General features: G+C 39.2%; 3 protein-coding genes and 1 non-coding gene across 13 annotated transcripts; 2 read left to right on the top strand and 2 right to left on the bottom strand.

Annotated features, from left to right (window-relative positions):
• Positions 1-732: 732 nt before the first annotated feature.
• On the top strand, positions 733-15,150 carry hgs (hepatocyte growth factor-regulated tyrosine kinase substrate). 10 transcript variants are annotated; one of them, XM_074656474.1, is made up of 20 exons: positions 733-946; positions 3,847-3,931; positions 4,078-4,153; positions 4,308-4,400; positions 5,871-5,988; positions 6,306-6,358; positions 6,793-6,861; positions 7,007-7,131; positions 8,093-8,210; positions 8,372-8,470; positions 8,558-8,659; positions 9,691-9,729; positions 9,829-10,041; positions 10,159-10,372; positions 10,469-10,641; positions 10,734-10,874; positions 11,871-12,054; positions 12,205-12,344; positions 12,438-12,620; positions 13,705-15,150. In XM_074656474.1, exons 1-20 carry the CDS (start codon positions 910-912, stop codon positions 13,822-13,824), a joined length of 2,382 nt encoding a protein of 793 aa, XP_074512575.1. In that variant the 5' UTR covers positions 733-909; the 3' UTR covers positions 13,825-15,150. The 10 variants fall into 10 exon arrangements, with proteins under 10 accessions (XP_074512575.1, XP_074512573.1, XP_074512581.1 ...); XM_074656472.1 differs by having other exon boundaries at positions 4,308-4,403; XM_074656480.1 differs by having other exon boundaries at positions 734-946; positions 8,093-8,204; positions 10,162-10,372.
• Positions 15,151-15,371: 221 nt separating this feature from the next.
• LOC141780986 (methyltransferase-like 26 B) lies at positions 15,372-17,313 on the bottom strand. Its single transcript, XM_074656482.1, has 7 exons — positions 16,955-17,313; positions 16,659-16,863; positions 16,367-16,529; positions 16,170-16,229; positions 16,002-16,069; positions 15,833-15,911; positions 15,372-15,746 (listed from the first exon to the last, which is right to left on the bottom strand). Exons 2-7 carry the CDS (start codon positions 16,856-16,858, stop codon positions 15,699-15,701), a joined length of 618 nt encoding a protein of 205 aa, XP_074512583.1. The 5' UTR covers positions 16,859-16,863; positions 16,955-17,313; the 3' UTR covers positions 15,372-15,698.
• Positions 17,314-17,978: 665 nt separating this feature from the next.
• Positions 17,979-22,550, top strand: mrpl12 (mitochondrial ribosomal protein L12). Its single transcript, XM_074656467.1, has 5 exons — positions 17,979-18,184; positions 20,521-20,719; positions 20,808-20,879; positions 21,086-21,217; positions 21,954-22,550. Exons 1-5 carry the CDS (start codon positions 18,126-18,128, stop codon positions 22,068-22,070), a joined length of 579 nt encoding a protein of 192 aa, XP_074512568.1. The 5' UTR covers positions 17,979-18,125; the 3' UTR covers positions 22,071-22,550.
• A 1,136-nt stretch (positions 22,551-23,686) lies between these two features.
• trnae-cuc (transfer RNA glutamic acid (anticodon CUC)) lies at positions 23,687-23,758 on the bottom strand. The gene has a single exon. It is a non-coding gene; the product is annotated as a tRNA-Glu (tRNA).
• Positions 23,759-25,592: the final 1,834 nt, after the last annotated feature.

Below are 25,592 nucleotides of genomic sequence, written 5' to 3'. Positions count from 1 at the left end.
ATAAAGTCATAACTTAACGAGAATAAAAGTTGTGATATTACAAGGAATAAAGTCATAACTTAGCGAGAAAAAAAATCGTAATATTACGAGAATAAAGTCATAACTTAACGAGAATAAAAGTTGTGATATTACAAGGAATAAAGTCATAACTTAACGAGAAAAAAAATCTTAATATTACGAGAATAAAGTCATAACTTAACGAGAATAAAAGTTGTAATATTACGAGAATAAAGTCATAATTTAACAAGAAAAAAAGTTGTAATATTACGAGAATAAAGTCATAACTTAACGAGAAAAAAAATCGTAATATTACGAGAATAAAGTCATAACTTAACGAGAATAAAAGTTGTAATATTACGAGGAATAAAGTCATAACTTAACGAGAAAAAAAATCGTAATATTACGAGAATAAAGTCATAATTTTTGCAAGAAAAAAAGTCGTAATATTACGAGAATAAAGTCATAACTTAACGAGAAAAAAGTTGTGATATTACAAGGAATAAAGTCATAACTTAACGAGAATAAAAGTTGTAATATTACGAGAATAAAGTCATAACTTAACGAGAAAAAAGTATTATTAAATTAAAAATATTAGTGTTTTTTTAATTTAATTGAAGAAAACAAATCCTGCCAATCTCCTGCTCCACACTCCAGTCCAGATGGTGGCGGTAAAGCACCTATAAGCTGGTTTTCCAACAACCAATAAACCCCAAAGAAGAAGAAATGTTGTTGTTTCTACGCCGGAAGCTGGAAGCAGGAAGAGCCGTCCAGCTGCTGAGCTCCGAGGAGGCTAACAGAGAAGCTAACAGAGAAGCTAACAGCGAAGCTAACAGCCTCAGCGGTGAAAACAACCAGCACTCCGTTCGTTGTCTAAAACAACACAGATACCTTTGAGACATTGAATCTAACATGGGAAAAGGTGGAGGAACGTTTGAGAGGCTTCTGGGTGAGTCATCAGGAACATGTTAGTTGAAGTTGATAGTGTATAATCCAGCTGTGAGTCAAAGTGCGATGTTTCAGCGGAGTGTTGTGAGGGTTTTGGGGCTGTGGCTCTCAGGCCAGCTAACTTTAGCCTGCTAGCTATTGTTCTGGCCTCAGAGAGGCTCACTTTACATTTAAACACCCGGATAAGTAGATAATAAAGTCTTTATGTTACCATCATATTTGCTTAAAGTCGTAATTCAAGCCATCCTTGTGTTATATTCGTGCTATTAGCTAAGCTAAATCAGATTTCCTTTTAGCTTCACATCAGCTTCGCACACGATAATAACGTTAGCTAGTGATTCAGTAATGACCTTACTGTTTAACTGATGACAGCCAAGAAAGACATCATTTGTGAGATAAACTACTGATGACTTTTAATGTAAGTTTTAAGTTAAGTCCACAACAGGTTGATTAGCTATCTGCTAATCTATTTCCTTGTACAGATAACACTACAATCGTGTGAAATGCTTTTTGCTGGAAAGCTCCATTAAGATAATAAGTTATATTACAATTATAACAGGAAATACTTTGTACAACGGCATATTAAGAATAAATACATTAAGAACATATACATTAAGAACATATACAGGAATATTAAAAACATAAACATTAAGAACATAAACATTAAGAACATATACAGGCTTATTAAGAACATAAACATTAAGAACATATACAGGCATATTAAGAACATAAACATTAAGAACATATACATTAAGAACATATACAGGCTTATTAAGAATATAAACATTAAGAACATATACAGGCATATTAAGAACATATACATTAAGAACATATACATTAAGAACATATACAGGCTTATTAAGAACATATACAGGAATATTAAGAACATATACATTAAGATCATATACAGGCTTATTAAGAACATATACAGGAATATTAAAAACAAATACATTAAGAACATATACATTAAGAATATATACAGGCATATTAAGAACATATACAGGCTTATTAAAAACAAATACATTAAGATCATATACAGGCATATTAAGAACATATACATTAAGAACATATACAGGCATATTAAGAACATATACAGGCATATTAAAAACAAATACATTAAGATCATATACAGGCTTATTAAGAACATATACATTAAGAACATATACAGGCATATTAAAAACAAATACATTAAGAACATATACAGGCATATTAAGAACATATACATTAAGAACATATACAGGCATATTAAGAACATATACATTAAGAACATATACATTAAGAACATATACAGGCATATTAAGAACATATACAGGCATATTAAAAACAAATACATTAAGATCATATACAGGCATATTAAGAACATATACATTAAGAAAATATACAGTATATACAGTATAAGATATATGATTGAGGTACTTTTTGTGTGAGAAGGTGTCGTATGAATTATCTATTTAAAATTCTGATGGCCTGGGGGAAATACTGTTCCTCTGTCTGCTGGTGAGAGTCCTGTTAGCTAGTGATTCAGTAATAACCTTACTGTATAACTGATGACATCCAAGAAAGACATCATTTGTTAGATAAACTACTTATGACTTTTAATGTAAGTTTTGTTAAGTCCACAACAGGTTGATTAGCTATCTGCTAATCTATTTCCTTGTAATAGATAACACTCAATTAAGACACCTTTCTATTAAAATACAGTTAGCTTAGTTTAGCACCATCCCAGGAAGAAAAAAAACAACTTTGTCATACATACATGTTGAAAATTGACAGTCACGTCAGATAAAACTAATATCTTGAAAGTTATATTAATAACTGGCTGACAATTGTGTCTTAACACACTTCTTATATGCCTTTCAGTTGATATTGATGGCCAGATTAAGTAAACAAATTAGCTGCTGGAACCCAGTTGATAAACATCTCTCTGTACATGTACAGTATTTGATGTGATGGACGATTACCATTGTTTGCTTTGTGGTAGTTTGTGCTGTGGTGTGGTAATTTAAGAAACAAATCACCGGCACTCACAGATAAAGAGTCTTTTTTTTGGTTTATTCTGGGGATTGGGATTACCCAGATTAATCCAAAAAAGACTCTTTATCTGTGAGTGCTGGTGATTTGTTTCTTCTGTTCTTACCACTACCTGGCACCCAATACTGTTCAAGATTTGGAGACGTGCTCGCCGTTATTTTCTAGTATGGTAATTTAAAACATAGAAATTAAGAAATATCCACCATGTAACCTCGATTTACGAAATGGAAGTTCCTTAAACTAGATGTTGACACAGAGAAGATCTGGTACAAAGCAAAACCCACCTTTAGGCCCTTATCATGTCAGAGGATAATGTACCATAGCTGTGCATGTTTCCATGTTCCCAAAGATAGATAGATAGATAGATAGTAACTTTATTGATCCCGAGGGAAATTCAAGTTTCCAGCATCACAGTTCCATAGTGCAAAACATGTTAGTAAAAAGGCAGTAAAAAAGTTAGTAGTGCAAAGTACAAAAAAATATGCCAGATATAAAAATACAAGGAGATGAAGAAAGCTGTTAAAACTGAATATAGTGCAGGGTAACAGCTGTGATACACGACTATTAAAAAAGTGAATATAGTGCAGAAGAGACTGGTAAAAATTAGTATAGTGCAAGGTAACTCCAGTAGCTTAGTACAAAGATACAATTAGTTAAATTATTACCACAAACTAATTGCCAAATAGTCAATCTGGGGTCTCTGAGGCAAAATCAAATGTCACAACACTTATAATAGAATCAGTAATAAGACCATATTTTGGGACTGAGTGCTGGTACTCAATGATATTTAACTAAAAACAGTGAAATAAGTCCAAACATTATGTTAATTACTGTATGTTACAAAGCTTTAACCATCTGTACTAATTGCAGATAAAGCCACCAGTCAGCTGCTGCTGGAGACTGACTGGGAATCCATCCTGCAGATCTGTGATCTCATTCGACAAGGAGACGCACAGTGAGTGATTCTGACCACTTCCCTTTACATCCATATCATCAACTGTTGAAGTTGAAAATAACTCAGTCATGTTTGAGGTTTATTGGGGGTTTTTTGTGCTTTGCCTTGATTTTTCTATTGAGCAATGTTTGTTTTGGTCCTTGCAGAGCTAAATATGCTATCGGGGCTATTAAGAAGAAGCTCATTGACAAAAATCCACATGTGGCCCTCTACGCACTTGAGGTAAGACGTGTCTACAGTGGAAAATATACCGCTGTCTATTTTTAGTGTGTTAGTTTGCTGTTTTGTCACCTTTTTTTTTTTGAAGAAAGTTGTTTTGGTAAAATGTGTGTAACGTAGCTAACATAATGAATGTTTTTGACACATCACCCTTCAGGTCCTGGAGTCAGTGGTGAAGAACTGTGGCCAGACGATCCACGATGAGGTGGCGAGTAAACAAACCATGGAGGAACTGAAGGATTTACTCAAGGTGGCACTTATTGTATCGTAACCTGGTTTCTTTAAAATGTCCCTACACAAGTTACAAACCTACATTTGCACGAGTTTTGACCTTAATTGTAGTCAATACTGTCTTTTCATTGTGAAGCTGAATTGGCTGACAAAGGTGAACTGAAGTCAGGGTTTAGGGCTGCAACTAACGATTATTTTTATTATCAGTTAATGTGTCAATACATTTTTTGATTAACCCCCTGAGACCCATGATCCCGACTGACATTACTGTCTTTGAGAGGTTGTAGCAGGTTCAGTTTTAGAGATAGAGTGAAGGTCCAGATATTATATGAAAATAGGAAACCTAAGGAATTCATTGGTACCAACCATGTCTCGCAATGTATGCTTTGCATACCTTAACAGGAAAGAGGCTAAATGGGTCCCCACGAGTCTCCCCTTTACAGAAATGCCCACTTTATGATAATCACATGCAGTTTGGGGCAAAAATCATGCAGTTTTTTGAATGCAGCATAAATGTGTTATTTTCGCCTATACTGAAATGGTGTGTTTGAATATTTCTGCGTACCGGGGTCCCTAAACCTTACTATTTATTCTAATTAATTGATTAATGAATTCATGTTTATTTATGATTTATGACTAAAAGAACTTGACACACAGTGTTGAGCTACTTCTCCAATTGATCTTCAGGTTCCCAGCTTTTAGATGATGTACACCACTTCTATGTGACCTGCTACCTCCCCTAAAGTCCCCCTGTACCCCCTATAAAAGATAAAAACGTGTCTATTGTGGGTCTCAGAGAGTTAATCTAGGGTAACATCTTCATATGTCCTGTTATGTTCGACTAACAGTCCAAAACCCTAAGATTTTCAGTTTAGAATGATATAAAACAGAAAAGCAGCAAATCTTTATATTTATATGGTATTTTTGGTAGATAAAATGTCAAACAATTAATCAATTTTCATTCTGGGTTTTTTTCTGATGAATTTTCTGTCAACTACTTGCTTCACCTCTAATCAGGTTAAATCATTTCTAATTAATATCTTTGCAGCTACGTATTATGTAAACAATGGGAAGACTGGATGCAGTGTTTTTGCCCTGTTACACAGAGACAGAGTGATTTTATGAGTATATTTTGGCTGGAAGCCTTATCACATCAGGCAGCTCGCTGCATTACAGCGTGAGCTAGCAACATTTAATTGGATCTTTGCTGCATCATGTGACACAAGCTCCTGCAGCCCATGCCGGTGTTCACTTCCTGGTGATGTCATAGGCTTGTGACAGGAGTTTGTTTTTTTCAGACCAGAAGGAGGGACTTCCCACCTCAGTTCTTGTCCCCAAACACACTGTTGTTTTGTTTCAGTTTGTGTTTGAGAAGCTCAGTTATACCAATGTTATGTGATAACAGAAATGTAGAGTATAAACATAAGAGGGATTTAAAGGCGTCAAGACTTTTTATTTCATTGTGTGGTTCTTTTACCACTCAAAACAGACGGAACCAAATGTCAGAAACAAGATCCTCTACCTGATCCAGGCCTGGTCTCACGCCTTCCGCAACGAACCCAAATATAAGGTGGTCCAGGACACCTATCAGATCATGAAAGTGGAAGGTAAGTGGACACATGTTGTACTTGTATTTTACTACCTGAAAGAAAGCCTAAGTGTCTCTGAAAGTATAATTACCCAGATAAAAAATTCCCAACCCTGCTTTAGCTACAATTACATTTAAGAAAAACACATCAGCATTTGTTTATTTATGTAATTACAATTCCAGCAGTGTTTTAATGACTAGAACTGAACTGAAAGTTCATGCAATGTTCAAGAACATCATATATTGTAGTTGTGTATCATTGTTAACTTCTGTTAATGTACTACTAGAATCACACTGTATGTTTAACAAGTCTGTTTTTCTTTTCTTTTCCCATAGGTCATGTGTTCCCCGAGTTTAAGGAGAGTGATGCGATGTTTGCAGCTGAGAGAGTGAGAGACATTTTAGTTTTTCTTATTTCACTGATGTAGAGTTAGGGGCCATAAAGCTACTGTGAGGGATTTACGGAGCTGGAAATGCATTTAACTTTGTTTTGACTTTGTTTAGTTTAGTCAGTGAGGTTAACTGCTAAATTACCACAACTTCATCATCATCACAGTGTACAGGTTTTGGTTGCTTAGTAACGGCAGGCGTGACAGGAGCCCAACCTCCCAAACACCTTGAATAAAAGGAGGAAAGCGGCACAGCTGTCATTTTCTACGTGTTTTTAGACACAACATGTGAACATCACCTAATATATCTGTAGAATCAGCAAGAGTTTGGTGCTAGTCATTGATCCTGAACTATTTAGGAGAGAGGATGCCTGTACTCAAAGCTGCAGTGACCATATCTGTAGTAATATGTGACATCTGTCTGCTTCATCCAGGCTCCAGACTGGGTTGATGCTGAGGAGTGCCACCGGTGCAGAGTCCAGTTTGGAGTTATGACAAGAAAGGTAGGCTGGGCTTTCCTGAAACTGGGGCACCTGGAGATTATATGGTTTCCTTCATTCAGTTACAGCAGTGTGTGTGTGTGTTTGTGTGTGGAGTATATGTTCATGTGCGGAAGTTGACCTTGATTTGTGTTCTCTTCTTCTCCAGCACCATTGTCGAGCCTGCGGCCAGATTTTCTGTGGCAAGTGTTCGTCCAAGTACTCCACCATTCCCAAGTTTGGCATAGAGAAGGAAGTGCGTGTGTGTGAGCCCTGCTTTGAGCTGCTTAACAAGTGAGTCCCCAGATCTGATGGAACGAGTGTGAATTTTCAGTCTTAAAGTGTGAAGTACGGTGGCTCCGCTATATCTGGAGAGAACTACTTCATTACTGCAGTATGACACCGGCCTTGTAAAGTATTCACTTGCTCAAGTAATGCTGTATGTTCTTTTGTTGCTGAGTCTAAGTATGCATTGATTTTAGATTCTGCTTTGGTCTGTCAGCTTCTTGGTTTATGGTAAAAGATTTAATGCAGTGTCTTGACTCTCATCTTTGCTCACCCTTATCCGTGCGTTGAATTTCATTTGAGTGGAAATGTTTTTGTTTGTTTTTGTTTTTGTTTCGCAACCTGGACCAAGGAGGTCATGTTTTTAGCCCTGCTCTTAGCAATATATAATGTATTCTATCACCATTTTGAAATTGCTGTTTTTCATTACAAGAAATTTGGTAAATACCACATGGATGACCATGAAAAAAGTAGGGCCATCCTCGACCAAAGAAATTCTTAGTTTACTAACACTCATACAATTTTGTTGACTAATGATGAGTTGATTTAATTGACAGATCTGTGAAAAAGAATCACACAAAAGCACCACTTTAAATCGTGTGTTTACCAGAGATGTGCTCATAAGTTTCTTGGAAAGAAGTCATTCAGCATGAAAAAAAGCATAAAAAATGACCAATCGACTGAAGAAATCTTTGTTGACTAACACCAAAACAACTGATTAGTCGACTAAGAGGGGGCAGCCTTGAAAAAAAAGATATATTTTGATATGAGAAAATCAAATATCATGATATTTTTTACCAAATATCTTGCAACGATATTGGGGTTGGGTTGACTGTCGGTGCTTTTACAAAATATTTATGCAACGAGAGTTTTGTTGTTCTGTGTTTGTAGAGATCTCAGTGTCTCGAGCAGCATGTTCTCCTCTGATTAACAAGATTGTCTGTCCTCCCCGATCCCTTTTCTTTACCAGCCACCCCACCCTCTCTCCTCCTCTTAGGAAAGCTGAAGGTAAAGCCCCCGCCCCGGGCGCTGCCGAGCTGCCTCCTGAGTATCTGACCAGCCCGCTGTCCCAACAATCCCAGGTAGAAGTAGATTATGAGACGACTTTGACGGTCATACTGGTTACAGTTGAAATAACTTTTGATGAGGAAGGAAGACAACAAAGCAAGGATGTATCGGGGTATTTTAACGATCCTCTTGAGGTTGCGGACTGTTTCTGGGTCTTACTGTTGCTCTGCTCCGTCACCAGATGCCTCCCAAGAGAGATGAGGCAGCACTGCAGGAGGAAGAGGAGCTGCAGCTCGCCATAGCTCTTTCCCAAAGCGAGGCTGAGGAGAAGGAGCGGATGGTGGGTTGCACAGCTGAAATCCTACTTTGTATTTTTACTCTCTGTTTATAGAGAGATAATAATACATACCTGTATGTATACTTACAGAGGCAAAAGAACTCCTACTCAATGTATCCCAAAACCCCTCAAGATCCCACTCCAGTGACTTCCTCAGCACCACCGGTCAGCACCCTCTACACTTCCCCTGTGGTAAGACCTCCTGTCATGCTGCCTATCTCTCTGGCAAACTGAATTATTTCCAAAAACCGAACCTTTTTTCATGATTAAATCAAACTGTCTGCTGAGCATTGAGCAAATTATTGAAATATTGCAAAACTTCAATTAAAAGCCGAGCCCCAATTAGACGCCGAGTCCCTTTTACTCGCCGGATGTTTCTACACGTTTTGACAAATATACGCAGGTCTCAATTAGATGCAAGGTAACTTTTGTCAATATGGACATACTACACATCGTTGGATCGTTTAGATTTGCGTTTCATTTTACGGAAAGCATGAGCAACAAGGTATAATTAATTCCGATTTACCGGCATGGTAAACAAGAGACTTGGTGACTCCTTACCTTTTGAAACAGTCATAAAAGTCTGAATATGTGTCCATTCCTCAATTATTTATATTCCTTTAGTCCGTAAAGGTTCACCAATCAAAGAGTCTAAATGTTTTTTTCATATAAATTAATCCAAGTTGTGAGTATTGTCTTGTGAAGTCTGTTTCTCACTGTCTGCTAACTTTGTTCGTCAAACGAAGGCCGCACTTTAATCTCTTCTTCCTGCACCATGTTGTTGGGTATGCTTGTTTTCGTTACCTTGCTGGCTACAATTTAAAAATGTCCCCAGCTCTCTCTGTTTAGTTTTCACCCTCTCTCCTTTTCGTTATGCCAAATAGGCTTATCGCTGATGGCGAGGTGGGTTTTAAGAGGATAAAGAGAGATGTTGTGTCAGTATGCCGGGTGCTGAAAGTTGAGCGCGTTAACTGTCTCCGAGCTGGATCAAATGAATGGTTCATAATTTATATGTTATTTGATAATCTAATTTTTATACAAGTAATATTCATACTGGTTTAAATAAACTATTTGATAGTATTTCCCATGTTTGCTGAGCTTGAGTTTTGTGCATAAGGAATTAAACGCTTGTCCCAAATTTACGCTGGTTGGGTTCAGGCTATTAATTCCAGTTTTACTGTATGTTTTGTCACTGACCAATCTGAACTATGTGCCCTCTCCAGAACTCCTCTGCTCCATCAGCTGAAGATGTAGACCCGGAGGTACATGTGGTGTCCCTCTCTTCTTCAATACCTGCATTAACTAATTGGAATCTTACATTATGCTTATAATACTGATGCTAATGTGTCACATTATTCCAGCTGGCCCGTTACCTGAACAGAACATACTGGGAGAAGAAACAGGAAGAGGCTCGCAAGAGTCCCACCCCCTCGGCCCCTGCCCCTGTGCCTATGGCCGAGCCCCTTCCGCCAATCAGTCAGCCAATCAGTCATCCAATCAGTCAGCCAATCAGTCAGCCAATCAGTCAGCCAGAAAGTCATGTCCCCGTCCAGCCCCCAGTCAACATAGTGGAGGTATGTTGAAACTTTGTACTGAGGGCAGATGTTGGAAGTAGTATTATTAGCTGAACTGGAGTGAGCAGACCACAAATGACTTTCCGTGTTTTGCTTTCCTCTCGTCCCCGTCTTCAGCAGCAGTACCAGAACGGGGAGTCCGAGGAGAACCACGAGCAGTTCCTGAAGGCTCTGCAGAACTCTGTCACCACCTTCCTTAACCGCATGAAGAGCAACCACATGCGTGGGCGCAGCATCACCAACGACAGCGCCGTGCTCTCACTCTTCCAGTCCATTAACAACATGCATCCCCAGCTGTTGGACATCCTCAACCAGCTAGATGAGAAGCGATGTGAGTAGCTGTGCGTGAGGTTGTGTGTGCCAATGCATTTCTGTCGCCTCGCGTGTCCAGTTTTCTAAAGTATCCCATCATGAATGCTGTCCGCAGTGTACTATGAGGGGCTGCAGGACAAGCTGGCTCAGGTGCGTGACGCCCGGGCGGCTCTCAACGCCCTCCGGGACGAACACAGAGAGAAGATGCGTCGCGCCGCAGAGGAAGCAGAGCGACAGAGGCAGATCCAGCTGGCGCAAAAACTGGAGATCATGAGGCAGAAGAAACAGGTAATGAAATGAGTCTCTCCACTGAAAATGCACATATTGATGCACTATTCATCATCATCATGCTCACAAGTGTGTTTGTGTTTGATCTGCAGGAGTACCTGGAGATGCAACGACAGCTGGCCATCCAGCGTCTCCAGGAGCAGGAGAAGGAGCGGCAGATGCGTCTGGAGCAGCAGAAACACACGATCCAGATGAGAGCCCAAATGCCTGCTTTCTCTCTGCCCTACGCCCAGGTACACACTGCATACCTCATTGGGATTAGCAGATTGATTGAGAGGGTAGCACCCATTGGGAATGGTTGGCATGACATATGGGCCTTCATGTTGCATGATTGAGAATCACTGCACTGCAGTATTAACTGGACTCTTTGTAATTCCAATCAGCAGTACATTTTATTTTATTAGTCCCGTTTTACCACTTAAAGGGCGGGTTCGATCTATGTTCTATTATCATTTTTTTCAAATGGAAACGTCCACTCAGCCGTTGCAAAAAGCAGTGACGTAGGTTACCAAAGTAAGCTAATCAATGAAGTCAAATGATAAGTAATGTGAGTCAAAGTAAGCTGTACTAAGTTTGTAAATAACTGAAAAGGTTAGTTCGGATATTTTGAAGTGGGGTTGTATGCATACTCCCACGTTCTGTGAGTTAAAATTACTGCTTTTGTGAATGTAGTCTGGTGGCTTTGAAGAGATATAACTGCTTCAGTTCCTTGCTGGAAAGTGTAGTCTGACAGCTAGGCAAAGCGGCTGTAGACGGGAGCAGCAAAAAAACTTATTTTAGCCACCTACAAGAAAGGCCCACCTAAAAAAAATCAATAACAGTTGAAGTGTACGCTATATTTGGAATATTTTCACAGCTTTACCTCGCCGTCAGGCAGCCCTTTCCGACAGGCGTGCCGACCGCCATCTAAGTTACTGTATGTAACGTTAATACACTGAATATAAGGATGTATATACAGCATACTGTACATGTAGCAGCATCATCGTCATCATCATGCAGAAACCTACGTCAGGTCACATGGCTTTTAGAAGGGTTTGGAAAAATATCATTTCAATGCTAAAACATACATACGTTGATCAAAATATTAACGTTTGTAACTGAGAAGCTACAGAAGGATATAAAAACCTCAAAAAATAATAAGAATTGACCCGTCCTTTAAATAGAATGGGGATTTAGACACCATATTTACCTCTTCATAAATCTTAATAAATGTATGTGCTGTTACACAGATGCAGTCTTTGCCCCCCAATGTGCCGGGAGGGGTGGTGTACCAGCCTGGTGCTCCACCCAGCTACCCGGGCACCTTCAGCCCTGCTGGTTCTGTGGAGGGTTCGCCTATGCACAACATCTATATGAACCAGCCTGGGCAGACTGCACCACCACAGTACCAGGCCATGCCCAATGCTGCCCCAGGTGAGAAGACGTAGCTTCAGAACTAGATAATTACTGTGTTTAATTGTCCTACTGCAATATATTCAGCCAGGAAACATTTCACATGATACTTTAATATTTGTATTCCAGTGTGCTCCTGTGTGATTGATTGATTGTCCTCTCTCCCTCCAGATCCAAATATGGTTAATGCGTACATGTACCAGCCTGCAGGCACTAACGGGCAGCCTCCTCCTCCTCCTGGTCAGGCCCCGCCCACTACTAGTCCACCCTACTCCAACTATCAGCCCACACCCACACAGGGCTACCAGCAGGTCTGATTGACTTTCATTATCTGATCAAACTACAGGCAACATATTTAAAGTTTATTAACCCAACCCTCTAACTGTTGTCCTTGTTCTGTGCAGAATGTGGTCTCTCAGGCCCAGAGTATGCCCCCCATGCCCCAGCCTCCCCCCACTAACGGTATGGGTTACATGGGCTACCAGCCGTACGGCATGCAGAACATGATTTCAGCATTGCCGGGACAGGACCCCAATATGCCCCCCCAACAGCAGTACATGCCAGGCCAGCCGCCAATGTACCAACAGGTCAGACACTTATCATTTCTTCATTTGTCACCAGGTGTTAGCAGTAAGAAAACCTCGTAAAGAGTTTGCAACATAAGCTCCATTTCGACTGAAGGAACTTTCCCCCGGAACTAGGAACCTTTTGAGGAACTCGTAGTGTTTCGCCCGCAGGGACCAGGGTCTAAATTCATTTCTGGAGCCTTTTTACCCTCAAAAAAGGCCGTGGCCGGGGGTAGTACTTTCTGGAAGTACAGGAACTTTCAGGATGGGGTTTGCAGGGATGACCGTCGCTGTTGGTGAAACACACACCGCGCCGTTGCTTCAACTCGTGTACCACTTCATTCATAAACCACAATGTACTCTAGTATCGATTTAGGACCATTTTAGGATGAGGGGACAACATTTCTTTGTTGGATAACATTAAATGTAAAGTAAGTCTTTGCTGTCTCATTTTAGAAAAGACAGAGAGAAAAAGAGTGAAAGAGATCATGTGAGCGAGCGGCAGAAGAGACAGACAGCGCGGCGGTGTTGTGAATGAGAGAAAATATATATATTTTCTGATTGTTTCGCAGCGGTAACGCTCTAAAGTACAAATAATAACCCTCAAATGATCAACAGATGATTTACTGCAGAGACAGCTGCTGTTAGTTTCATTTTCTTCTGCTGCATTTCATTCATTACATCCAGCATGCATCAGTAAATATATGCAGCAGTAAACGTCGTCTTAGTGAGACAAAACGTTTATTTTTTTTCCAATGTGTTCTTTAAATGAAACAGGCAGACACACTGAGCTGCAGACTGCAGAGTGTGTTTACCGCTGCAACCACCAGCAGCCCTTGTGCCATGTCATGTTGCTTTTTCATACGTCAGCGAACTTATTTGCCTAATCCAAAAAAAACTCTGGAAAAGCAGACAACAATGGGCTGAAAGAACTTTTAGTTCCTTGAAAAGTAGTTCCAGGACTACTAGGAAGTCCTTGGTGGAAACGGGCCTATACTGTTGTATACTGTAAATTAGAAAAAGAAGCCCTACATTAATGATTTATTTTTTATTTCAATCTCAATCCTCATTAATTTTCCTATTTTTACCGTTCTTTTCTCTCTAGGTGGCGCCCCCTGGTGGCCCCCCGCAGCAGCAGCAGCATCAACAACAGCAGCAGCAGCATCAGCAGGTCCCTCAGGCTGTGCCCGGCAGCGCAGAGGCACAGCTCATCTCCTTCGACTAAAAGCCTGCACACTGCAGGGTCCGACACACTACACCCTCTCTCCTCCTCCTCCTTCAGTCTTTCCCCCCCTCACTCTTCGGACTCTCTGCTCTCTGGAAACACACACCTCCCACCCTTCCACCTCGCTGTGATGTTGTGGCAATGTAAAATATTGTGATGATGTTGCAGAACTGTCGCTCTCTTTGCCTCGCCCCCACTGATGTACGGGAATGCGGGGTGAAGCTGCAAGAGAGGGCACCATCACCCAGACCCTTTCACCCTCCTCCTCCCTCTTTCCAGCTGATGTATGTAGTATTTCCTTATTAAATGAATAACCGAAGCTCAGAAATAGTCAGTGGTATTAAAGTAAAAAAGAAAAAAAGCATAATAAGTAAATATGATAATAATTGAGGAGAAAAAAAAGACAAGACATAACCATCCTTTGTCTCATATTTTTCTAAAGCAAAATTTGCATGTTAAATTTTCATTATTTTCCGGAATGGAAGTGAATTATTGCAGCGTATCCTAACCGTCTGATTGAGAGACATCTGTATATGCTGTTTTAAGAGACTGTAGGTGTGAGGATGAAGAGCGATGTCTAGGGGAGAGAAAGCACAGTCAAAAGACCTGAAATAAATGGCGCTAATATCTCACATCTCCGTCAGCTTCACAGCTCGCCGTTCCAGCTGTTATTTCGGTTCCATCCCTTCTCATGCTGCACACAAACTAGGGGTCATCTTATCTTGTTTTGGCATTTATTTGTTGTGCGCCGCTTGGAATATCGAGTGTCTTAATGTTAAATGACGAAACATTGCAGGGATTGTACATTGTGGGGAGCAGTGGTAGAAAATTAGCCGGGTGGTTGCTTAATCCTCAATAAATATACTTTCATAAGTTAAATCATCAAATGACACAACTAGTGACCATACAATATTCATACTAAAGCAGTACAGCAACTCTAATAACATCTCTTTATTAAAACGATTTGTGTTACCGCCACAAGACAAGACTGAAAGAAGACCTTAACCTATCATTAACCGCAAATGGCCTCCAGGCGCCCCGTGCCGTGTGCATTTGGATGTAACTGTCACAGATGAGAATATCTACATAGTTAAGTACGTTAGGTGGGGACTCTTTTCTAACGTGTACTCGGCTCTCCAGAAATGTGGAAATGCTTGCAGAGCGAACATTACGTGCCGCATGTATTTATGTATCACACACACCCAATCAGTAATTTCTGTAACCCTTCAGTTTCCATCTGTGAACTTCTTTATGCCACCATACTGATCTGTCTGACTTTAAAGGTAATTTTAAAATTTATTTAATAAATATCTGGTTCTTATTGTCCACTTGCTTTATCTTGGATTTTTATTTCTCCTTCGGAATTGAAAAGAAAGAGATGTATGGTACGACAACCTTTATTAAATACAGTGTTGCATGTTCCATTCATACATGTTTCAATAAGAGGGGTAAAGGCCATAATCTGAAATGTGCTTTAACATATAATTTAGTATTGTGCATACGTATACAACATTTTTTGTTTTTCTTCTTTGTGAAGTTTGGCTTCTTTAAAGAGGACCTATTATGCTCATTTTCAGGTACGTACTTGTATTTTGGGTTTGTTTTATGTTATGTAGTTCAATATTACTACTGACATTCATGTAATATTACATCACAACGTCTGCTGTATTAGCCATGTGTTTACTACGCATTTATTTACATTTTAAGGGGGGAAGTGAGATCCGATCACAAGTGGTCACTGAAGACGCTCTGTATGCAGTGTTTCTGTGGGGTAGAGTAACTCCCTTTGGCGTGGACTTTGGTCTTTGCAGACCTTTTACATGCACAAAAAAATATATATAACGCACTAAAAGAAAAAGTACAATAGGTCCTCTTTAAAGTTTTCTGAAGATGAGGCATTTGTAGTATTCTTCCATTTCAATCTAGAAATGAAAAACAATGCAGGTATAAAAGCGATATTTTAGTTATTATCAAGTATAGTTGCCTCAAGCTACAGTATGTGACTCACCATCCTCTCCATACGGATCCCGTTCCCATAGGCCAGCTGTCTCAGCACATCGATGTCTGGAAGACCCCACTCTGGATTTCTGTGTACAAGCATTAAAAAAAGTCAGTGTATTCACACCCAGATACATATTGTTGCCATGTTGTATTAGATGAAATAAAAGGCCACTCACATTTGTCGAAGCTCTGCATCCAGGCTTTCATTACAGCTTGGTGTAATGGTGCCATTAATAGCATAAACCTGGAACATGTTTAAGATTAGGAAAGGTGTCAGCTTTTGCACTTCATCATGACATACTTTTGAGTGCATAATAACTAAAGAAATTATTGTTGGTACATACCGCATATGTTATCAAAAGGCCATTTTGTCTGAGGATCTGACCTGCTCCGTTGAAAACACCCTTAGAAAATTATCAAAAACATGTTTATCAAACAGTTTCTGATACATTTTGATAGTTTTTGTTGTTGTTTTTTACCATGAATTGCTCACAATTTAGCTCAATATCTTGAGTTGGTTTTTTTTGATAACCAGGCCTACCTGTGCTGTTTTGAAAGAGCTGTATTGCAGTAAATTAATGGCAACAATAAGGTCACAGGAGTTGCGAGGAAGGCCTGCCCATTTCTCCCAGGGCTCGCTGGCATCAAGGTGGACAGGCTGCAGCACATTCTTCATATGGGTTGCAGCAGTGTATGCCTTAATACTGTAAGTGAGAATGCAGACTTAGAATCAGATTTGCATAAATCACTTGCTGTTATTTCATATCCACATAACTGGGACATGTAAAACCTAGACATAGATTGTTGTGAAGCTTTTTTTCTGAGACACAAACCTGTCCCGAGACTCCTCTTTGATGTCTGATGGCTGCCAGGTAATGAAGGGCATCTTCTGGGCAAAGCGTATGACATGCTGCCCAGTTCCAGAGCCCAGCTCTAAAGCGAACAGCTGCCTGTGGGACTGGTCCTCCAGCACATCTTCAAGCACTAAACACAGACCCTCCCAGTTCCTCTCTGCCTGGGGAGACAGCAGCATGGTCTCTGGAGGAGAAAAAGCAGAAGGATGTGTTGTTACCCTGTCTTCTTGTATTGCCTGCAGCCTATGCATTGATTTTCTGTCTCTTCCTCTTACCTTAACTTGTGCTGGTTGACAGAGACTAGCTGTGAAATGGCATATTGGTGGATGCTGTATGTGGTGGATGACTGTAACAGCAGATGGATGCCGAGATTACCTGGGTAAGAGGATTCCCTCTGTGCTCCTCCCCAGAGGTCAGCAGTGGCACAGTACAGGTAGGACACACAAGCACAGATAACAGAGGGACAGAGATCAATTCATACTATAAGATTGTGTCTGAATAGCAATACCAATCAACATGATAAGCATAATGTGTGGAATCATCATATTACATCTTATTGTATCATATCGTACCTGAGTGTGTTTAAAATCATGAGTGTTTGCTGCTATCTTGTGGTTATAGTGGGGGACTGCAACATAATGTTAAATTATACAAGATAAATGACATTTGACCAACTTTACAGGAGAGCCAAAACAAAAAAATTACCTGACATGTTTATTAAATATAATCTTTAATATTAAAACATAATGTGGATGACAATGTACTTAATGAACAATATTTTGATACTTTTAAAAAAAATAATTATTAAGTGCACTTGTGTCCTTGTGGCCCCAAATAGTTCAGTGTGTTCAGGTGTAGGTCTTTTATTTATTTGATTTTATATATATATATATATATATATATTTATATATATATATATATATTTATATATATATATATATATATATTTATATATATATATTTATTTATATGTTTATTTATATATATATATATATATTTATATGTTTATTTATATATATTTATATATATATATATTTATATATATTTAAATAATTGTGGTAGGTCTTTTATTTTTTTTATGTCTTTATTTTTTTAAAACAATTTACATATTTATTATTATTATTATTATAATATATATATATATATATATTAAATAATATATATATATATATATATATATATATATATATATATATATTATTGTTACCTTTAAAAAATTATATAATCTATCAGCGTTATTCGCAATTATTTTTAGGCTACTACTCTTTTGTCCCTCATGGTCTGCCGTAGATTTTCCACCAGTTCACGCAATGCATGTCGGGTAGGTCAGCAGCAGACAGAGAGGACGCCATGTGCTTTTGATTCAGAGACACTGGAAGGAGAAACCCGGCTGTGTGACAGACTTGGCTTGTTTTATATTTTAAGGGACACCGGGTTAACGTCATCATGTACTGCACCAGCCGCTGCCTACGGACCGCGCTGCGGGCTGCAGCGACCACACACCGGTACGTTACCGTTAACGGCAGCACCGGCGGCCAACTGACTGTCAGAGTCACGTAACCGGTTAACGGTGCAGCAGGGTCCGACTGCCTGCATCTTCAAGGGCAGACAGCGGGGGACTGCTGCACGTTATATTGGTAGTAAAACATGCTGCTGTCTCTGTGTGTCGTGTGAATACAGAAGATGTAACGTTATCTAATGTTAGCAGCAACTGAACCCTTACACCTGTTTAACCATGACCCAGTATTCTGCATGTAGTCTTATGAAACACTTTGTCCTCTATTAGTTTGGTTGTAAAAATCTAAAACTAGTAACTGTTTGACCAGTTTGTTCCTCCATGCAGCAGCAGCAGCTAACTCCACCAAGGTCACACTAGTGTGACTGGAAATTTATGTTTTTACTGTTAAAATAAGCTCAAGATGCATCTCTTAATCTGCTCAGTGTACACCTGTACACCTGTACACAGTGATATGAACTACAGGTTATATGTTATAGAACCAACCGGGTTCAACTGCAGCCACCAGAACTGACTACTGACTAGTACTACTGATACTACTACTACGACTACTACTATTACTACTACTACTACTATTATTACTACTACTATTACTATTACCACTACTACTACTAATACTACTACTACTACTAGTAGTAGTAGTAGTATTAGTAGTAGTAGTAGCTACTAGTAGTAGTAGTAGCTGCAGGACAGCAGTAGTAGCTGCAGGACAGCACAGCATTGGTTCCCATCCTGGTGTATATGTAACCACACCCCCCATAAAGAGTCATAGGACATATATATAATGGATTACAAGGTTGTTAGCAGCATAGAAAAACAAACATTATTTATATTTGTTATGGCAGACATTCTTCTAATCCTTTTTTTTTTTTTTTTAGGACTTCAAAGCAATCACAACTCACAATCATAATTTCCTAAACCAAAAGCTGATGTCTTCAAACTGCTTGTTTTAACTGACCACCTATCCAAACTATATTATATCAAGTTTGCTCTCATAATAAGACACAGAAAAGCAGCAAATCGTCACAATTAAGAAGCCGGAACTAAGGAAAGTTTGGTATTATTGCATCACAGATAATCAGTTATCAAAACAGTTTCTCATCTATAATATGTCGGTCAAGTAATCGATGAATCAACACATTGATTTAGTTAAATTTTTCCTTATAAATTACTGCATTATTTTACCTCTTCAGCCTCCTAAAAGTATTCAAATCAGTCTTATAAAGAATAGCTTAATCATTTGAACAGGTCTCCAATTTTTTTTAAAGGACCAGTGTATAACATTCAGGGTGATCTGTTAATATAAATGGAATATAATACTAATAAGCATGTTTTCTTTAGTGTATAATCATCTGAAAATAAGAGTTGTGTTTTCGTTACCTTAGAATGAGCTGTTTATATCTACATATGGAGCGGGTCCTCTTCACAGAGCTGACCGCCATGTTTCTACAGTAGCCCAGAACGGACAAACCAAACACTGGCTCTAGAGATAGCCTTCCACGTTATCACATTTTCATTTTGGCCACTGTGCTTCACCTTCTCCTTTGGCACACAGGAGAAGTTTCAGTTGGTTGCAATCTGCAACCTCGCTGCTAGATGCTGCCAGATCCTACATAGTGCACCTTTAAGAGGTCACAAGCATGTGTAATGTGTGAGCTGATCACAGTTGGAGAGGTGTGTTAACACTGCCCCCAAAGTGCATTATGATACAGTAACTTCTGCCACATTGGGATTAACCGGTCAGTGGTACATTGTGAATGCAATTGCATCCATTAAATAGATGTTGGAGGAGTGCATGTGTCTGGCATGAGAAACACTGCCCAAACATTTGGTGTGCTGATGCCAGACAAGGATTGGAAGTCTCTACCAAATGGCGACTGTAAACCTCTTAGGTGATTGTAAGTCTGAGCACTTTTTTGGTAAACGGTAGTCACAGTTTCTGCATAGACAAAGTTGAAAAGGAGCTGCGGAGAAACATTTGATCAGTAAAGGCACATTTAAAGATGTCTTCTGAAATGTGACCTGCAGATGCTCTCACCTAGATTTTATTTGATCGCACAATAAAACAAAGCAGCAGAAAAACAACAACAAAAGAAACAAAGTTGTGCAGGTGATATAAAAACAAATCCCAGGGGCTTATAGAAGGAATCTCACCTCAATAAACATCATAAGCAAATACAAATGTTATATAATCAACAAAAGAATACAAACAAGCAAACATAAAATCCAAAAGCAAATGTAAAGTAAGATTTATATCTAGATACACTGTGTTTTTCATCTTGAGCTCTGAGGACCCCCATAGTTAATCCATTTTTCATTTTCCAGGCAACAGCTTCAGCGGCAAGCACCAGCCGTGTGTGCTCTCCGACTCTTGAAGACCAGTCCAGCCACCCACTCAGGCGCCATCGCCACGCCTGCACTAGACGGAGGACCCAAACAGTATTCCCCCAAAATCGAACAGCTCGTCAGCGACATAGCCAGCCTCACTTTATTAGAGGTGTCGGACCTCAATGAGCTCCTCAAGGTTGGTAGAAAAACCACAATACGTTTTGTTACATAGAGATTGTTCTGTGTTGTCATGTTGAGTTATGATCTGGTTTTTGTTGTTGCAGAAAACTCTGAACATTCAAGATGTTGGAATGATGCCGATGGGGGCGATGGCTGCATCTGCTGCACCTGCAGCAGTAAGTACAGAGAGTAGATGATATAACTGGAGCACCTTACAGTATAATGTCATCTGCTACAACACCAACATAAACTTCAAAAATGACTTTAAATTTGAATCAACACTTTTCTGACACAGGATCGACATGTTTTATGATTTGTTATCATGATTTGTTATCATTTAAGTGCACAAATGAATTCGCCTTTTTTCTCTGTGTGACACTAGGAAGTGGAGGAGGCGCCAGTGAAGAAAGAGAAGACTCACTTTACAGTAAAATTGACAGAATTAAAGGCAGCTGAAAAAGTGAAACTTATAAAGGAAGTGAAGAACTGCATCCAAGGCTTGAATCTGGTGCAGGTGAGTCTCATCATTTGTACCACATGGTTGTGTCTAGAAGGTAACCCTCAAATTGTGAAAACATGCGCTGCTATCAGGTACACTTGGAGGAGCAGCCGGGCCACTTCCAAAGTTTTGAATTTGGACTGCCGTACCCATTGTAAATGCTAGCTGTCAGCTCTACATATTGTTCCTTTAACATCACTACCTCACACTGCCATGGGAGGGGGCCTAAAACCACTTTGTTACAAGACGGTTTAAAAGACTATGAGAGTAAAAAACTAAACTTATCCCAACTGCCCAGGAGTTTGTGTAACAGCTGACTATATCGATGTTCGTTGGAGCACGTCTTTGGGGAAGTTGGTAGCGGGTTTCCCGAAACAAGCTCCAGCACAAGGCACAGTCCCTCAGTCTTAGCTTAGTCTAGCTGCTGTGAAATGAATGAAGCTGCCTTCAAGTGGTTGGAAATGTCAAGATCATGAAAACGCTCTGGTGGAGAATAATTATTGCAAAATATAAAGTGTACTTGTGATACATTGGGGCGGTTAAACTTCACTTTGTTGTCACACAAATGGGCTATTTAAGTGACACCGCTGCACAACCCTGCAGTGAATCACCGCACCGCTGGATCTGGTGTGAATGCAGCCTCAGTTCCTTTTTTTAAAGTATATTATCAGAACAGTATCCCAGTTCCTGTTTTTCCAAGATTGTGTAACCTCTCACTAAATCATATTTTCCTCTGTCCTTTCTGAACCAGGCTAAGAAACTAGTGGAGGCTCTTCCCCAGGAAATCCGAGCCAACGTGTCCAAAGAAGAGGCAGAGAAACTGAAAACAGCCCTGGAGGCAGCAGGCGGCACCGTCGTGTTGGAGTAGATCTACGTGCCCATCCGTTCTCCACCGTTTTGCTGCTCGTGCACTTCATCCTTCATTCTCTTATTTCTTTCTTTTTTTTTACATAACAAAGAGACAGGATCCCGGGAAACAAAGAAATGCCTTCTGACTTTAATACAGCGTCCGGTGGGGCGGTACGCCTCAGACTGAACTTTCCAGGCTCACAGCCTGCACTAATGTCCGCCCCGCTGTTTGCTTGTCCGTTTGTCTGCTCATGTGTCTGTGGGACACTTGTGTAGCAAACAAGCTACAGAAACACTGGCTTGGGTGCCAAATAAGTCAGTCAGTCAGTTGGTCATTCTGTGTGTGTATGTTTAACTTTTCACAGGAGAGATCATGCTGTAGGGACACGGTTACTATTCCCTATGTTGAACACCAGATACTGTATCTAGTTCAGGGGATGGCAGGGCTGAGTCCTTATTACTTATAGAATTGTTAATGTGATTAAAGTTGAAATATCCATGTTGCCCCTTCTTTGATGTGTTCTTGTGGGTGATATGCAAACTTTAAAACTTGAGAATGAAATTGTAAGATGTTAGTCCTCATAGTAGCCATTTTACATAGTGAAACCATTTTTTGAAACTTGACCTCACTGTATAAATTAACCTGTGGTGACCTCTAGGATGATCACAGCCTCATGAAACTTACAGCCACAAACTAGAGACCTAGAGCATTCAGAGGATGGATGGCTTTCCTAGCTAGATTGACAATAAGGGGATTTCTGAGCAGTTTCCAGAACAATTCTTTCAGAAATCTCCAAATGTCAAAAGTTTTTGATACCAAATCACAGCATGGCTTTTTCCATGTTGTTCCTCAAGGCCTTGGCGTCTTAATGTGGTATTTTGGAGGGGTTAGTGATCATTTTTATCAATTCTTGAGTGGTAAAAAATTGTTAAATTTAGCACCAAATCTGTGTAGCAAATGGTATCAACCCAGAAATTGCTGCAACAACTTTAATTGAGCATGGGAATGGTGCTTCTAACAAATCATACAGTACTGAGACTGAAATCTGTCTATTGTAACTATAGGGAATAAATTCATATTATAGATAGACTTTATTGATCCCCGAAGGGAAATTAAGGTGTTATAGCAGTAATTTACATAAATCACACAAACATGCACGAGGTACCAAAACATTTTTTTTTACAAACATCTATATACATACCAACTACTCTACTTTAAACTAGATAAAAGAAATTAAAAAAAATACTGTATCTCTTAACCTATAGAATGCATCCTGCTTTACTGTTTCTGACCACTAGAGGTCATAAGATCCTTCTTAGTCACCTCAGATGAGATGTTGTTCCTGTGTAAACTTAGAAATGTGTCGCATTATGCCGATTTCATTTTGACATGAACAGATAGTAATTGCTGTCCTGGTTGAGGAGAAAAAACATTTGCAAAAACGTGTTGTAATTAATGATTTTTCACTCACAGGCCTGAAATACACACTTGCACAAACAGGAATAATATACATGTTTCGTAATGTATTGATAGTTGTCTAAGGGAGGGGGCTGCCTCATAGCGGTTCACTGACTCTCAAGAGCACCTTGGTAGTAGTGACCAGGAGTTGAACTACTGGCGCCCCAAAAGAGTCGTTCCCTGACCGGGAATCGAACCCGGGCCGCGGCGGTGAGAGCGCCGAATCCTAACCACTAGACCACCAGGGACGGCAAAAGTTGACGAAGACATCTATTATTTTAAACTTTTTTACTGATGTAGATGTGTACAGACTGGATGGTGGAAGTATTGTGATGAACTCAGTCTACTGTTTGACTTGATGTAGCTTGCCACCAGGTGGTGTATGTAGTCTGTATTTAAGGCTGTTTTTGGCACTTTGGTTTAAATTTACCTTGAAAAAGACAAAAATGTTAAAAAAAAAAAAATCTAAAAACATTTTTGATGCGTATCTGTCTGATAACTCATGCTGATTAAGTCATTGCACTTCATCTATTAATTACAATCTTCTGAATGCTGTTTCAGGAGGTCAAGAGGTCAAAAGGGGAATCTGTTGCCTCAGGGTTATGAAGCCGTGCATGGTTTCAGCATCTGCTTTTGCTGTGGCATTACTTTATCAGTAGTGGGGAGTTGTAGCCTGTTTCCTTTTTTTAAAGTAGGTTAATAGGATTAGGATAGGATATGGCTTGCATTTGATTTTATCATAGCGTATGCGAGAACAGATTCAGAATAAACCCAGAGTTCATTTACCTACACATCATTTCTACCGCCCACTTACTCCTGCATTTGTTGACAATGGTGCAATCAGTTTATATTTAGTACTAGCCTACACGAGCAAGGTGCAAGGCAACCATCAATTAGATAATTTAGACTGGTTGGAAACAGAGAGTCCTAATGGTGCCTATTGAAACTGGACTACTGTACTTATTGTGCTTTGATTAACTAGACATTTTAATTAATCTCAACCTGTTCTTGAGGATTTGATCTCAGCAACAAAAATGTATTTGTTTGCCTGGAAAAAAAACTTTCAAAATCAGCATGCCACCTTCTTTATTAAAGCTGTTCCCTTTTTGAGGCTTCATTGTAGGTCTTTGCCTAAATTACAAGGCAGCTGGCGAAGAGCATGGTAGATGATAGGAGTGAGGAGGAGGATGACATGCAGCGAACCTCTCAGGTTGAATTGAAACCAAGAGTGGATATGTGTGGTGCACGACAGTCGCCTCTCTCGAGAGACTGTGACGGCTGAAACCATCAATTTCCTGACTGATGCTGAATTACGTTCCTTTTTTAGATGCACTGGAAAACACACTGGAGAGCCTGTTGAAGTGTGTTTTCGAAAAGATTGCCCTGTAAGGAGGATCATTTGACCAGGAAAAATTGAGAAAATAGAAAAATGAAAGAGAGCATAAATTCAAACTCTACCCTCAGGGACAATAAACACCTCAAATATTACATAGAAGAGTAACTTGAAAATAGAAAGAGAAAAATGCACAGCACACATACACACTCTTTATATGTCTGAACATGAATTGGCTGCTTGTAAATTAGATTAGATCATGGTGCAGATTATTGTAGAAATATGTATTTGATTTGTTTTTCTTTTTGTATTTTATTTGTATTTTATTATGATTTTGTAGATGTTTTAATTTTATATTATTATTATTACTACTATTATTATCGTCATCATTATTATTTTATTATTATTATTATTATTATTATTGTTGTTATTATTATTATCATTATTATTATTATTGTTGTTATTATTATTATTACTATTATTATCATCGTCATTATTATTTTTATTACTATTATTATTATTATTGTTGTTGTTGTTGTTGTTGTTATTATTATCTTTGCTCCATTGGAATGCTTTGAAAATCGACGTGAAGAGTGCTCAAAAAACACTCATCTTTGGGGCCATACAGAGTCGCCATACTTTAACGTAGAAACATGATTAAAAGTTTAAACGGGTCTAGAGACGTGGGACTTTATTTGGTCAAATGGAAATTTTTTGATAGCTGGCACGGTTTTCACGAAATCGCAGTT

The sequence above is a fragment of the Sebastes fasciatus genome, chromosome 13 (genome assembly GCF_043250625.1).
Source record: "Sebastes fasciatus isolate fSebFas1 chromosome 13, fSebFas1.pri, whole genome shotgun sequence".
Lineage (NCBI taxonomy): Eukaryota > Metazoa > Chordata > Actinopteri > Perciformes > Sebastidae > Sebastes > Sebastes fasciatus.
Note: the sequence above shows the minus strand (reverse complement) of the source record. Positions and strands in the feature narration are given on the sequence as shown.

Bases quoted from the DNA above. Each gene is read 5' to 3' on its own strand.
- LOC141780986 (XM_074656482.1), bottom strand. From the start codon at position 16,858: ATGCTGCTGTCTCCCCAGGCAGAGAGGAACTGGGAGGGTCTGTGTTTA. The intron at 15,912-16,001 runs GTGAGTGGCCTT...GCTTGTACACAG, and splicing joins GATGCAGAGCTTCGACAAAT to AAATCCAGAGTGGGGTCTTC. The intron at 15,747-15,832 runs GTGAGTCACATA...TTTCATTTCTAG, and splicing joins GGATCCGTATGGAGAGGATG to ATTGAAATGGAAGAATACTA.
- mrpl12 (XM_074656467.1), top strand. From the start codon at position 18,126: ATGTACTGCACCAGCCGCTGCCTACGGACCGCGCTGCGGGCTGCAGCG. The intron at 18,185-20,520 runs GTACGTTACCGT...TTCATTTTCCAG, and splicing joins GCTGCAGCGACCACACACCG to GCAACAGCTTCAGCGGCAAG. The intron at 21,218-21,953 runs GTGAGTCTCATC...TTTCTGAACCAG, and splicing joins AAGGCTTGAATCTGGTGCAG to GCTAAGAAACTAGTGGAGGC.
- hgs (XM_074656472.1), top strand. From the start codon at position 910: ATGGGAAAAGGTGGAGGAACGTTTGAGAGGCTTCTGG. The intron at 4,404-5,870 runs GCACTTATTGTA...CACTCAAAACAG, and splicing joins TGAAGGATTTACTCAAGGTG to ACGGAACCAAATGTCAGAAA. The intron at 10,875-11,870 runs GTACACACTGCA...GCTGTTACACAG, and splicing joins TCTCTCTGCCCTACGCCCAG to ATGCAGTCTTTGCCCCCCAA.